The sequence below is a fragment of the Aphelocoma coerulescens genome, chromosome 2, assembly GCF_041296385.1.
Source record: "Aphelocoma coerulescens isolate FSJ_1873_10779 chromosome 2, UR_Acoe_1.0, whole genome shotgun sequence".
NCBI lineage: Eukaryota > Metazoa > Chordata > Aves > Passeriformes > Corvidae > Aphelocoma > Aphelocoma coerulescens.
In genome coordinates this window covers 142,938,419-142,953,992 of record NC_091015.1, presented here as the reverse complement: position 1 = coordinate 142,953,992, position 15,574 = coordinate 142,938,419, and the positions used below count along the sequence as shown (strand labels likewise).

Here is a 15,574-nt window from a genome sequence, read left to right as displayed (position 1 = left end):
TGAGGACCACCAGTTGTTGTGTACAGCAGCCATACTGCGAGAGCAGTCTGAATGCTTCTGGTTCTCATGAGGCAAAGAACCTAGATCTATATGGGGATGTTTATGCCTGATTTAGCAGCCACAGAGATTAAAAAATTAGAGACTCTAACTCTTTAGTGATTATATGGGACATTTAGTCTGCTAATTTAGCTGTCTGTGTAAAATAGTAGGTATAAGCAGACTTCCTCAGACTGTTCTGGTACTTGGTGAAGAGGGAGTTTGGCTTCCTCTGCTTTCAGTATTATGGGTAAGGTCTTGCTCCCCAGACCTGCACATCTGGTCTAATGTTACAGACTTTTCACTGTTTGAAATATCACTTGGAGGAACTGGGTTTTTGGATTGGTAAAATGGTGCAGTCTGGTAGAGCAGGGGTTTAGGACCTTGATCCACAAGGTGAGGGGCAGCCTGTCCCAGGCTGGCCAGCACCACTCCACATCTTACAGGATCTTGACTTGTCCATGACAAATTACACATTTTAAATCAAGCCAAAAAAAAGCCAAAAGTATATCCATTATCTTTTTGGTAGTCCCTGTGTCATCTTTTCAGATGTATAACCATGGAAAATATCACCTCCTACACCCACATTTGATTCTTTTTGAGCCTAAAGGACTTCTGGCATATTATATAAATATAAGCAATGCCTCTTAAAAGTACAGCTGTAGTAACTTTTTTGCTTTTTGGCAGAGGAATTTATTGCCTAAAGTTTCCCTGAATTTAAATAAATTGCTTTAGATTACTTAGTGTAGTCTATATTGGAGACTTCAGTTCCAGCTAAATCTAATGAAATACGGTATCAGTATTCTCTTAGGACTTTTCTAAAATGAGTAGAGCTATTCTTTACACTTTGCATGAGGGCATTAAAAATAAAGAAGTTTATCATTATTTTGCTTCAGACTTCTAGCTTTGTGTAACAAACAGTGGTTTCAAACTGAGAATATGTTTAGACTGGTTATTAGGAAGAAGTTCTTTACTGTGAGGATGATTAGGCACTGGAACAGGTTGCCCAGAGAATCTGTGAGTGCCTCATCCTTGGAAGTGTTCAAGGCCAGGTTGTATGAGGCTCTGAGCAACCCGGTTTAGTGAAAGATGTGCCTATCCATGGAAGGGGGGGCTAGAACAGGATCTTGAAGGTCCCCTTCCAACCCAAGCCTTTCTATGATTCTGTGATTTACTGTTAATTTAGGACTGGACAAACTTTGGATTAAAAACATAAATATGTTTCTGGAGACCAAATTATGAAATTTCAGTTGATGCTGGGAGAGAAAATCTTCTTACTTCTGGTGGGAAGGATGTGTGCTGTGTGGGGTTGAGTATATAAGAGCATGCAAACAATACCAATTGGATTCTGATGGCATTTGTGTTTCTTAGATATCAGTCTAAGATAGTAGTTTATCAAATAGCATGTAATCCTGGCAAGGATTCCAGGACATTCCAGGGACAGAAAGTGCAGAAAGGAAACAAGTTACTGGTCAGGAAGCCTTTGGGAAAGTGCATTTGAAAGCGTGCTGGAGATACCCTCAGTACAAGTAAAGGGATGGACTGTTAATTAGAGAGGTGATCACCTCTGCAGCTTGTTGGGGAGGCTGGGGCATGAGTTTGGCCAGTGGTTGCTCTGGCTGGTCTTAAGTTGTTCATGCCAGAGGCAGAGAGTGCCACTTTGTCAATTCACTTGAGCCTCAGAGTTCAGTGAGCTGGGTTTGGAATAGCAGTAATACTTCCTGTGACATGAAACACAAGAGAACCACTCAAAACATACAGTTCTTAGTTGGATAGCTTGTCAACAAAAAGAAAAGATCTAGGAAACAACATAAACAGGAAAATAGTATTTCAATACTGATTATGGGACTGTTTGCTTATTAACTGCATTAGTTCATACATAGAGGAATTCTCATGATGTTTGGTGGGATATTTAGAAGAAACCCACATTGTTTTCAGCTTCATTACAGAAGAACTGTTGAGTATTCAGCCATGACAAAGGAACTTGTAGACTTTGTTTTCTGGGGGCTTATGGAAACTCAGGGCAGCTGCCACAGTTTGACCCTTATTTTGCTTGTCTGTTCTTGCTAAGTTTCACAAACCATTATGGTGGTAGCAGGTCTAGATTTAGAATGTATTCTTCTTCCCTGCATTCAAGCAATTATACATGGTAAAATTTGCAAAGCCAGAAAGGGTGAAGGAGAAAAGAGGCATTTAAAAAAAGGTGCAATTCTGACATGAGTCAGTTTTTATTAAATAACTGAAAGTGAATTTATGATAGTTTTGAAACTGTCAAAACATGTCAGATTGTTAAATGAGAGGGAAAAGTTTATTTTTCTACTTTCCCCCCCTCTTTAAAAAGGAAATTATATGGTAAGACAAGTTCATTTCTTTCAGGAGAAAATAATATGTCCAAGCAAAGCAAGCCACAACATTTTTTTCTTAATTCTGAGATTGAACTCGTGCATTGCTTATTTTATAATATGTGTAATTATCTGGCCTTCAGCTGCTAAGCCATGAGTGTGGGACCAAGTTTTTTTGCCAGTCAGAACCTCTCACTGTTGAGAACTGAAATCAAAGAGAATGCTTCTGCATTTGTGGTTCATTTTCATGATGTTAGGACCAGTCAAGGTACCACTGAGGACAAAGAACATGACATAAAGCATTTTCACTATTTACCTGCTTTACATCATCCAGAAGCTCTACCAAAACCAGGAGACAGTAGCACAAAAATCCCTTTCAGCTTTTGGGAGACAGAGGAGATTGTATTATGCTCAAGGCTTTTTTTAGCACAGCTGAAGAAAACTCTTATAACTTGGCCTCAGATAACTTCAGTGAACTCCCAGGATACAGAATTTCTTCTAGCTATTGCATATTAAATGAGCATAAATGGGTAAATTGAGTGTGCTTTCATTTATTCTGAAGAATAGCTGGTGATAGGAATTGTTCAACTATCTGAGCAGAGGAGAATGAAGATAAGACTGCAGCAAAATTGTGATATTGCTCTTGCAAAAGGGTGATCTTCAGTATGTGAGTTTCATACCCAGCATGCTAAAGAAGCAGCGAAATGTTATGTCATCTGAAAACTTTGCTGTGCTTATCCATCAGTCACTTTGCACAAACTCTGATTCCTGGTGGATAAATCTTGCAGAGGTAATGTTCTCTGACAAAAGACGGAGTCTGAGCTGATTTCTGATACTGCATTCCTGCAAATCACCTGGGAAGTAAAAGTTATCTACTGGGGAACTGGAAACCCAATGATGTTTCCTTTCTAGGCTAATAATGTGACTGGATCTGGTGCTGACAGATAGTTAATGTATTATGCCTGTTTGAGATCATTGTGTATAGCACAGAAACATCCATTGGGTTTAGGTCCTTATTTATTTATCAAGAAGTCCAAAGGTCCAAGAGGTGAATGGAATGAAGTCTGTACCAGTCTCAAACAAATCCCAGGCATGCTTGGCAGAGAGAGGGTCTGCAGTGGTGTTGTCTAAATGTCATGTTTTATGGCTGCATTGTATGACTTGCAGGTTTCCCCAGGGGTTCAGTGCATGGAGCGGATAGGATTTATCATATGTATCAGGCCTATACCATGCATTCCCAAACAAGTTCTTTTCAACCAAGGCAACCTTGTAATATTGTTCTGCTCAGTGTACTAGCAGGTTTCAGGGTCAGGAGTTGTGATGTTGACAAACACTGCCTATTACTAATGGTGCTGTGTGGCTTGGCCACATTTGGAGGAGGACAAGTTCTTACTGACTGCAGGATGATAGCATTATGGATGGAAGAACTATGGAATTTGTTCTCTTGGGTTGGACTTGTGGTTGTCTGTCTTCAGGTTCATCACCTTGAACATATCCACAGCTTGCAAATTCCCTGCCACCCCTCTCAAAATAATCAAAACTAGTCCAATGCATCTAAGAAACCATCAGTATTAAATCCTCCAGATTTAGGTCTCAATTCCTGTAACTTGGGTGGTGGAGGCAGGTTCTAATCCTTTGTGTCATATGTGGGGCTTGCTCTTTTGTGGCTTTAAAGGAAACAAGACAATGGACTCTTTTAATTTAGCAAGTTTTATTTTTATTTTTTTAAATGTTGGCACCAAAGTAGAAAGTACTGTACAATCAATATAAAGCATCTTTTAAGAATCTTTCATGCTTGAGTGTACATCTGGAACTGTTTGCACTAACTAAAAGTAAAATAAATGCCACAGCGTATTATACCACAATTTTTTTTCATTTAAAAAAGGAAATTGAAAACATACCACTCCTAGAAATGCTTGACATTGAATTGGCTATTAAAATGGTATCAGTAAAGTATTTATATATTCCATATTTTGTTCCATACATCAGCTTTCCTTGATGCGTTAGACTTGGAAGTATGCCATGTGAGCTGAAATGTTGCCATTTATGAAAGACCGCCTTGTTTTAAAAATGGACTAAATCTTGTAGGGTACAGGAAGTAAAGTAAATCAGTTTGAATGCAGGCACATCTCTCTTTGCCCTGGCTCCAGCATGTTTTGTCTCTTCCTTGTTTGGTTCAGAAGCTGACTGTGCTTACAGTAAATAACAGTGTTCACCTAAACGGCTAAATATAGTGATAAAAATAGCCTCTATCATAAAAACTGAATGAATGACAAGAACAGTATAGTTCCATGAACCAAGAAATCCACAGAAGAAATATCATAATTTAAAGCTGGTTTTACAACATTCTTAAATTATAAATGAAGCTAAATACTTCTGTGGTTAAATCACAGTTCTTCACTCTGAGCTGTAAAGGAGATTCAAGAATGTGTATTTCAAAATGTTTTGCTTGGTTTTGTTTTTAAATAAAAAATATAATCCAAAGCAAATGCAATAGATCTCTGCATATTTGAAACATGTTTTCTGAATTTATTCTAAGTCTCTCATTGCTCCAGAGGGTTGTGTGTATGGATTAGGACTAGACCGTTATTTCACCATCTTTCTCCATCCTGAACTGATTGCAGTGAACACTACAGAATGAGTTGCAGATGTCTCCTTTTCCTTCCAGTTTGGAGAACCTCTGGTTTCAGTCCCATTTGATCTGATCTAGGCTAAGGAGCACAGGTCTGTCATTGTTTAAAGGGATTCAGTGAAAGGAATTTCTGCACCTGAAAGTTACTCTCTCTGTATACACAGGCTATACTCTTAAATGTGTGATGTTGTGGGATGCTGCCTGTATGAAACTTTCAGGTGTGTCCCTCCTAATTCAGGAATATTGTTTGAAATGTCCATCTGAAGAAAAAGATAGTCGGAACTAGTTTTGCAAGTGGGGAGTTTGGTTTGACTCAAGACCATAAACATGTTTTTGAATTCAAGAAATTGTGCAATTTTAAGACATGGTGAAAGTTCTTCCAAATTTCAGGCAAAATTCAATGTATATGTCTCTGTATTGTAAAACTGGAGCAAATGTATGTGAAATCTTACCCAGACAGGTTTTGATACGTTAAAATTAGAGTTTGTCCTCTTGAGGGATTCTTTCTTCCCCTACCAAGCCCTGATTACCTCTGAATGTATGACTAGCAGAATATCCACAGAGAGTTTGTATGAAAAATGTCCACACATAAAAAGCCTTGTGAAATAACATCTCTTGAAGGAAATAATCTTATGAATATGATTTAAATACTATTTTGTCTTTAGCTTTCATATCATCGGGCTATTTTTCAACTGGTATAGTAAAAAGCGTTGGTTGTTAGGTTTATTGTTTTTATGAATTAGGAAATAAATAATGATTTGTAGAAGCTGGAGTTACAGGCTATGTGTCAGACACCAAAAGCTTTAGGAGTTAGATCACAAGAACTGTTAATTCTTTTATCAGTGGTGTCTCTGCTTTGTACTCTATCGCCACTTCATCCCCTGAGTGATTTGTGTCTTACAGCTGCTGAGGTTCTCTGGGGCTGTGGGTGGTGGGACAGTGGTGGGTACAGAGCTGCTGTGGGCAGATGCTCCCAGTCCCATCACTCCCTCAGAGTTCAGGGAGCTGTACGAAAATGTAAGGAACAGGTAAACAGTAGCAGTAAGAGCAGAATGGCTCCCACAGGGGTTTTGTTTATTAAAGAGGGTGGAATAGAGAGCTGTAAAGGCTGTTCTCCTGGGTGGTGTGATGCTGGCTTCCAAGCATGTGGAAGAGCTTTGCATTTTGCATGTACTTCTTCAAAAGCCCTTTCCCCCTGCTCCCATGGAGAATCTCTGTTCTGACAAAGTAATCTTGTACTCTGGTAAGAAATGTTTTGGGGTGCGCTTGAAAGGAGCCTTAATATCTCCCTAAAGAAGGCAGAACTAGGGAACTTACAGTCAGTCAGAGAGAAATCTGCACACCTGCAATCATACAGTAGGGAGAGTAGGGTTTAGGGTTTTGCAAGGGAGAGGGGTAAAGAAAAGGTAACTGGTATGTAAAGGGTGTTTGTGTTTACTCCTAAGAGGTCCTAAGAAAGATAATTGGGAAAATCAAACCTAATGTTATTAGATTTAGATGAGAAGTACAGGGGTCTGTGGATAAGTTCAGCAATCTGCAAACTGGGTGGCAAACTCTTGGAGGTAGTAAAAACCATTTGGATCATGGTAGAGTGGCAACCTGAAATTCGAGGGCAAAACCAACACACTATTTCCCACTACCGTGTTCAATTTAAGTAGCAAAGCATCTCCAGCTTTTTGGGAAAGTCTCCCCCCTCTGATTTGAGTGCATTTCTGATCAAACCTGAGCTTCGAAATGCAGTGAAGGGAAGGGAGGGAGCAGGAGCCGTGCGGTTGGTTACAGCTCAGGATCGCTTTTAGTTATCACCAGCTGAATTGGAGGATACAGGCTGTGCCTGCTTGCTGCAAGCAGCAGTCTGTTAGAGGAGCTCGATTTCTCTCACTCCTTCTTCCACCCACTTCCATCTCCTCTGTGCCTGTGTCTGCGCTCCCACATGCTTCAAATCTGTGTACCTGGACTGCCTTCCTTAACAGTTCAATGTGAGTGTTAGCAGAATGAAAACCAGATGGACCAGCAGTTCCCACTGTTATCTCCCCACCAGCTCTGGCAAGCCTCCCTTTCTCTCTCCTTTCTTGGCATGGGAGAAATATTTGCCTTTATTTAGGAGGGCTTGGGCTCACTGCTGTGCCTCTTTCCCTCTGTTGCAACATGAGCTGAAAGCTATTTATTCCCTTGTTGCTGAGGTTGGTTGAGGTGAGTGCAAGATGAATTTGGCTATTAAGGAAGCAATTAACATTTCAAGATGAGTTTTCATAGTTCTTTATATGAAATTAATGGCTTATTGAAGATAGAGATTTAACTGTTTTTGTATAGTGATATGGAAAGGAAATACCTATAGATTTTGTTTAGAAACCTGTTTTTGTTTTTGAGCATGTAATAATTTACTGTTGCTTGATTTGCAAATCATACCTGTAGCAGCCTTGATATTTAAGGTAATCATTGTGGATACGCTTCCCTCCACAGCTGAGGTTTACTAACCTTAGATCAAAACTACAGATCCTATAAAATTGTATCTCTATTCTCCTCATCCTATTCTGGGGGTGTTTCACTGCTCATCTTCCCCAAACTTGTCTCTAAATTCTATATGAAATGACTCCCTTTCTCTGAGAGCTGAAACATTGCCTGTAGGCATTTCAGCAAAGGTTGAAGATGGCTTCTATAATTGCAGTACCTGACACGCTGCACCTCTGGGACTTACTATTTACTTCCTCAGTTTCTTCAGTTTCAGACAGATAAAGATTGGTATCTGTTATGTGCTGTTAATTTTTTTTGGGGGGGTGGGGGCTGTTTTGGATTTTTCCCTCCCCCCTCTTTTTTTTTTTTTGGTAACTTTCTCGTATTGAAGTTTTCTGATAATTAAGAGTTTTGAGGCTCTTTTAAACAGGCATGTTCTTTGTTAAATGTGTGCATTGCATTTAATTTCTGTTATTGTCTCTCAGAGCAAATTTCAGATAAGATTTTTTCATTTAAGTTTGTATGTTGTTAGTAAGAACAAGGAATTCTGTCACAAGGTGAAGTAACAGAATTTATGGAATGTGACATGTCTTGAATTAAAACCACAGACTTCTGTGCTTGCCCATTAGCAGCAACACTTACTTGCCTTACAAAATAGTTTTGTGGAGCTCAGGAAGACTTGTGTAAGGCAGTGTATAAATAAATAGCCCTGACTCCCCAAAGAATGGATGGAAGAATTTGACTTCTGCCCATTAAAAGCTAAACTTCACTGTACTCATCTTTTTTCAAGATGGCTCGCTAAACTCCTGTTATAAGTGAGAAAGCTTTAATTTTGCCTTCAGTTGGTAAATTTTGCTGTGTTTTGCCCATTCTTAATAAATGAAACATAAGGGCTTGGATGGTTTTAAAAAAAAAAATTGAGGTAGTGTCATTCAAAAAGATGTTGGAAAAAAGTACACTTCTGTAGCTTTTATATCATGTGTGTTGTGTCTTTAGATCTTTAGTTGAAAGAGGACTGATGTTTTCTTCCTGGTTTTGCCTTAAGTTTGTTTTGTTTTCTTGGGGAGAAATGTTCCTGCTTATCTTGCAGGTTTTAAACATTAAAAGTTGTTCTTAATATGTGAATGTGCAAACTTACATGCTTCTTTGAAAAGAATTGTATGTGTATGAGATGATTGACATACCATTTTGGCATATTCTGTTTATTTTTCTGGTGAATATGAGAATATCCAGGGGCACTGTGGTAAAGTGATCCAGGAGGTGTGTGTATTTAACATAAGATTACAAAGAGAAGCAATGGAGAGGGCAGCAGGTGATACAGAGACATGAAGAGAGCTGGCTTCAACCAATATTCCACCCAATATCTCACCTGTACTAAAGAGCTTCAGGTTTTAGTTCTGGAAGAGATGTCATAAGGGGATTTATTATCTTCCTGTCTCTTAATCTATTTTTTCCTCCTGGCTAACATGAAGGCCTTGAAGGGAGGTGGCATTATTGCAGCTCCAGGAGTGCTTGGGAGGTAGCATCTGCACATGCTAGAAATAAAACCAAAAGATAATGCAGCACTGCTACAAATGAGGTCTTACCATCTGTGTTGCACCTTCTTAAGTAAGGTTTAGGTGATGCAATTTGGGAAGAGCACACTGGAGTAGATAATCAGGTGTAATCTCTCACAGCAGATGCTGAAATGGCTCACTTCTTGCATTAGCTTTTAAGTTTTTGTCAGAGGGGGTGTGCTCGGGGAAATAAACCAGTGTGTTCCTGTGGTGTGTGTTGCAGATCGCACTGAGAAGCATTCCACAATGCCAGACTCACCTGTGGATGTGAAGACACAATCCAGGCTGACGCCTCCAACCATGCCACCTCCTCCCACTACCCAAGGAGCTCCAAGAACCAGTTCATTTACGCCCACAACGTGTAATTAGTCTTATTTTCTTCCTTTTCTTCTATCTTCTTTCTATTCTGTATGTAAGAAACCAAAATAGGTGAAGGGAAATGTGCATGACGTGGCAGGAGCAGCATTTGGTTTTATTGCAATAAAGTAATTAAGCAAAACAAAGTTCACAACAGATTAATGCATCTTTAAGGTATTAAGACATTCAGCTCAGAGTTGTGTTGTTATTTCATTGACCACTTGGGTCACGCTGTCAAAGAACAGCGAGCACTGGTTTCCCATGTACTTAATGCTCAGATTAGCCCTCTTGTGAGAAGGACAGAAAACCTTCTTCTCTTACATGCCATTATGCTGTTTAAAGGATCCCACTCCCTTTTGTGTAGAAACTTCAGGGAGTTTGTTTGTTTGTTTTTTGTTTTTAAAGTGGAGATAATTCATAATGAAAAAAATACTAATCTTCCTTCTGCTTATGTTTCAGTGAAGAATTCTGATTTCAGTGCTATATAACGTCTAGTTAATATTGATATTAAACCAAAACTAAAGTCCTTTTATCTAGAGGTTTCTAGTCTGTTACCACTTCCCTAAATCACTTAGGGCTGCATCTCTGTCTCAGGTTATTGGTGTAAACATATAACAAATCTACTTGATGTACGCTGCATTCATATCAGCATAACTGAGATTTGAATCTGGCACGTTGTCTGGACTATTCTTTTCACAGCCATGAAATGATCCACATTTCTCATACTAAGATTTAGCTGCAAATTTTTTGGTCTCTTTTATACTGCCTTGTAATAGTATAAACATGAGAATGTGTTTACATTTCACGTTTTAAATAAAACATTTCTAGAACAGTAGAATACATATGCCTAAACAGAATGAAGGCAGCATCTTCTATTTGTCTTGCCTATGTCTGTTTTAGTCCCTTTCTGTCTGTTAAATACCTTATTTAAAATTCACCTCTATGCAGAAGGCCAGCTGGAGGCCTTTGTGCTACTTATCCCAGGGAACCCCGTCCTGACAATTTATGTTGAACTTAAACAGTGAGGAGGGTTTGTGCCAGCTATTCACATAAACTCACATTTAACCCAGTGACCCTGATCCTGCAAAGATTTGTCTGTTTTGCTTAACTCCAGCACCTGAATCATCCTGGATGGAGCTTCACTCTGGAGCTGCTTCAGTCTGAAGTTAAATTGTTTCTAGGTTTTTGCAGATCAAGCTTTCCAGTGTGATGCCCTTGCCACAGTTCAGGATGATCTTTGGCAATCATAAAAGGAATATGACAATGTTCTTTAATCACACTTACAGTCCTCAGTGTACTCACAAGATTTCTAGATGTTTATTTGATTGAGTTCAGCACTTTGGAAGGTGTGTGAACCACAGCTTGATTTTTGGGGCTCCTTATTTGAAGACTAAAAGTCTAAAAAACCCTGATTTTAATTGCTTTTTACCCTGTCAGATTTTGGAGTTTGGCCTTAGCTGTTCCAGCTCGTACAATGAACAGTCACTTTTGTCAGAGTGTCTGTTACATTGATTATTACTACAGCAGGAATGCCTGCAGGCCAGAAAGATCAGACTTGTTTTCTGGTCTAGAATATATTTGTTTTCTTTGGTTGAGATGACTAAAAATTCTTGACATGTTGTAGTTTGAAATTTTAAATGCTGAATTCTTTTGGAATAGTAACATGGTTTTGTTTCAGAAATTATGTACAACTCTGCCAATTGGCAAATTCAGATATTTGAAAAATACTGCAGATATAAGGAAAGCGCTGAAATCATGGGACTATTTCTCTATTTCTTTTGTTGTGGGAGAAGTCTTTACCTGCCTTTCTTCTCCCTATATCTATCCTAGGTAATAAACTCCACATTTCTCTGCTTTCTTGATCATAGCCCCAGCTCCCGCTGCCTAGAGCAGCCCATTACTGGTGACAGAGTTGTTGGGTGGTGTCAGGGTAGATCAGCAGGACATGTCAGTATTCTTCCCAATCCTTATTTACTAAGTTCCTGGTATGATGACTTTCGGCTTTGTGAGTTCCTTGCAATCACAACGTATTTGTTTACTCAGCTACCTCACTCCACTGCAGCACTCAGAGCATGGCCTGGAGCCACACAGGGGGCTGAACTTGCTGAGGCCAGCTTCTTTCTATTTCTGCTTTTTCCAATTCTTGTTCTCACTAGCCCACGCAGCCAGGATAGACAATCAAAAACTAGGATAAAACACAAGCAGAGGCTAGATAACAATTCATAGCTTTTTCTGTAGTCCCTCTGGAAGGCGGTGACTAGGCCAGCAAAAACTCCTTCAAAGATTTGTGGCAGTGATTTAAATATGGTAATAGGCTAATGATTTATATCTAGTAGTAGGTGTCCACCCTGAAAAAGGACTTCCTGGCCGAAGATGAGGACGATCTGTGAAGAAAATGACATGAGATTGGGATGTTTGGCTTCAGAGAGGCTGGTCACTGAGAAACACTGAAAGTTGTTAAAGTTGCTAACTTGCCTTGGTTGTGCTTTTAAATAGGAAACATGTTAAACTAATACTCCTATGCATTTTTTATTGCAGACAAGTTCCTGATTTTTGATGGTTTTTTGGGATGGGTTCTGAGTGACTTTCAAAAAAGAAATTAGCAAATTTCTCCAGGGCAGTGGCCAGCTGAGTGCAGCTGCTGCTGGGTACAGTCACATGCTGTGGTGCCCACACCTGTCAGTGTGCTGGCACACTTTTATTTCTAGGGAGCCATCCTTTTTCTTGCTGTCATTTTAGCAAATCAGACTCAGCCTCAACTGTGTGTGTTTTGAGTGTTGCTGTTCCAACTAACCTGAGTGGAAGAGGATGTCCTCAATTTGATTCTCTGCTCTGTTCTATAGTGTGGATAAGAATCAAACTGAAATTGCTACCAAAACCTCTCTGTTGTCTTCACTATGTCTGCATGGATCTCATTGCCATACATTTTGAATGCTTAGTACTTCAGATAGTTATTCTCACAGCAATCTTGCAACAGGAGGGAAATGCTTTCTTATCCTTTTGAGAGATAAGGTGCTGGCACGTGAAAGCAGAGAGATTTGCTCATGGTCTCTGAGAAGTCTTCTGAAGTCTAGTTTCATGCCCTTGCTTCAAGGCTTCAGGCCACAGGGAGCACTGGCAGCATTTATACCTGCGCAGACAACTTTTTGTGCTCCATATGTTAGCAGCTAGGAAATCTGTATTGGAAAAAATAACCTTCTCATTGGGTGGTGTAAGGTTAAAACGTGAAAGTCCTGTTTTATAAACACAGCTGTCAGTTGTGTGTACAAAACACAAGTAAAAATATTCAGAGATAAACTGAGGCTTCATGAAATATGTCTGCACATTTTTTTCTACCCCAAAGAGCAATTTTTTTTGGTCTTCAATCATACATACACTCATGCTTTTTCTCTCTCCATTTCCCTCTCCCCCTTTTTAAAATCCTCTGACAAAAGGCTGGTATTCAAATGATGCTTTTCAGGTCCAGGAGCATTTTGAAGGGGCTGTGTGAGAGGCAGCTGCTGTTATTTCCAATCCTTACAACGTTCAGCACCAGCTACTGGGAAATAGATATAAACTGCAGACTGCCGCTCTGTCTAAAGGCTAATTATCTTTGATTGTGCAACTTAATTAATTTTGAGGTCAAGTGCAGAAAACATAAGCTGATGGATTTTCGCCTCTGTCTCCTTTTCCTCTCTCTCCCCCAACCCCAATCTTTATTTTATCCTCCTGTCTCTTTTTCTTTCAGTAACCAATGGCACTAGCCATTCACCAACAGCGTTAAATGGAGCTCCATCTCCTCCTAATGGCTTTAGCAATGGGCCATCCTCTTCCTCTTCCTCCTCTCTGGCTAACCAGCAGTTACCGCCAGCTTGTGGAGCTAGGCAGCTCAGCAAACTGAAGAGATTTCTTACAACTTTACAGCAGTTTGGCAATGACATTTCACCAGAGATTGGGGAGAGAGTGCGTACCCTTGTGCTAGGACTTGTGGTAAGCAAGTATTTTTCCTGTTCTTTTCCCTCTTCCTTGCTCGATATGTTTATTTTATAAACCAGTGGGTCACATGCACTGCATTCATCATACTTTAGGGATACCAAACATGCAAAAGTGAAGTTCTGGCTCTTGCTGACAGAGCTAACATGAGTAGCCTTACTAGCTTCCCACAAGCAACTATTCCCTAACAGGTATAGCCTTGACTATTTTTGCCAGTATAATATTATGATGTAATGGTGTGAGAGGGTTTTCATTCTATACTGGCAGTACCCCTTATGTAGACATACCTTGAATCATGTAATGTAGTAAAATATGGTTTGACTTTCCTAGTTTAGTTTCTATGGGGAAAGGAGGGAGCCCTACATATATAATGCCAGTGGTTAAAATGATGAGCTGAGTATGTTTGGACTGCAGTTACTCAGTGCAAAACCTTTTCTCGGTATCATTGAACCAAACAATTATGAACCCAGTGAGGCACTGCTGCTACTTAAGTCACTACTGATAAGGTTTTCGCTATGTGATGGTATAGCTGAATGAAAATTTCAGCTCTTTCTTACCTGTATCTGTCAAGTTGGGCTGCCCTTTTACATGAAAGCTGTGAATCTGGCCCAGGAGTATTTTTACTCCCAGTAAAGTCCTCTCTCTGCCAGACATTGTTGTGTCCCATGTATTTCCTTCAGCAATAATTGGATGTACTGGGGAAGATGCTATTGTAGTGCTCTAATTTGCATCTGTTCTGAGCAGGTGCAATTGCCACTGATTTCATTTGGAGCAGAGACTGACAGCACTCTTTAGCAATAAGGCTGAGGGGTGACTTTGCAGTCTTTGCTTGTACCTTCACAAACCCCTACCTGACAGCAGTGGATGCCCTTTGACTTGAGTCTGTGTCAAAGGAAGTTTAATGTAGGCAGTATAACATCAGTAAGTCTTGCTCTTCATTTGCTTCCATATTCAAAATAATTGTTTAATGGAGTTTTGTTTGTCACATGGGTCTCTTTGGAAGGGGGAACTAGTAAAGAAGCTGAAGGTGTCTTTGGGAACATCTACATTCCACTGATTTTCAGATCAAAACTGCTTTCCCACTGCTAATTACAGTTGATTTCTAAATTCATCTGAGGTCTTAGGAGCAAACTAGGATCTTTTCCTTGGGAAAATCCACCTATCATGCTATTCCCTTGGTCAACCCTGCCAGTGTGTGGAATTCATTATGACCTCATCTGTAAAGTAATGACTTTCCTGCATAGCCTAGAACATAGTAAACAGCACTCTTTCAAAAGAAAACAGTAGAAAAATGTGAAAATAAAAAAAAATTTTGAAAACAGCAGCTTTAACTGATGTTTAAAATGTAAAAGCCTTTGCATGCTTTACACATGAGAGTTTAAACTGTACTCTAAGTAACAGGCATTGAATATCTGAGATCCTTGTGCTTTCCTTTGTGTGTTTTTAATAAGGTAATCATTTAATATGCAGCATGCTTTTCTTTATTCTTACCAATATCAAGTTATTAAGCAATTTCAGAGTTCTTCAGTTACTGTTTCTCTTGCTAAGTGTTTTCATTATTTTGTCACCAAGACAGAATTTCTTTTTCTCAACAGAATTCTACTTTGACAATTGAAGAATTTCATTCCAAACTGCAAGAAGCTACTAACTTCCCACTGCGACCTTTTGTCATCCCATTTTTAAAGGTATTGCACAGTTCAGTGATCTGGAAAGTATTTCAAACCATTTTGTTGCTAGGTCACAGATGTGTGTTACAGTTTTTCTTTTTAAGAGAGTCAGGGAAATGAATAACGTGTAAGGGCTACTTTCCATAGCTTAGTGGATGTAACTGCATCTGAGTGTATGGTTTGGGATAATTTCTGGCTTCTCACAGGAACTGTCGGTTCCCTAATTCTATAATTGCTGTTGTTTGTTTTATATTTTTCATTTGTAGGTATAAAAGCTTTTGCAAACAAAGTCTTGAGACTTGGTTATAAATATAATAAAATCACGTGCTTGTAACAAGCTGGAGTTTTGCAAACTGCGTGTTTCAGAGTAAGGGGATGTCAGGAATTCCTGCTACCAGCCCATTTCTAAAGTGCTGCTAATCATTAGCACATGATGAGATTGTGACACTGCCATCCAAGGAAAAGACATTTCTTCTGATTCCAGCCTCTAGTGTAAACATGGTGTCCTAAGAATACTGGTGACTGTGTCCACTGATTTATGCTTGTTCACCTTTTAAT

The 15,574-nt window shown here is 39.4% G+C and overlaps 1 protein-coding gene across 16 annotated transcripts in view; it reads left to right on the top strand.

Annotated features, from left to right (window-relative positions):
* The window catches only part of RUNX1T1 (RUNX1 partner transcriptional co-repressor 1), a 115,258-nt gene that overhangs the window by 54,868 nt on the left and 44,816 nt on the right, over window positions 1–15,574 (top strand). For 15 of the 16 annotated variants that reach the window (XM_069005096.1, XM_069005100.1, XM_069005098.1 and 12 more), the window contains 3 exons: window positions 9,244–9,381; window positions 13,105–13,346; window positions 14,945–15,034. In XM_069005096.1, the coding sequence (XP_068861197.1) occupies window positions 9,244–9,381; window positions 13,105–13,346; window positions 14,945–15,034 (470 nt within the window). Of the gene's footprint in view, window positions 1–7,159; window positions 7,204–9,243; window positions 9,382–13,104; window positions 13,347–14,944; window positions 15,035–15,574 lie in introns of those variants that run through there. The other variant, XM_069005110.1, reaches the window with a different exon arrangement.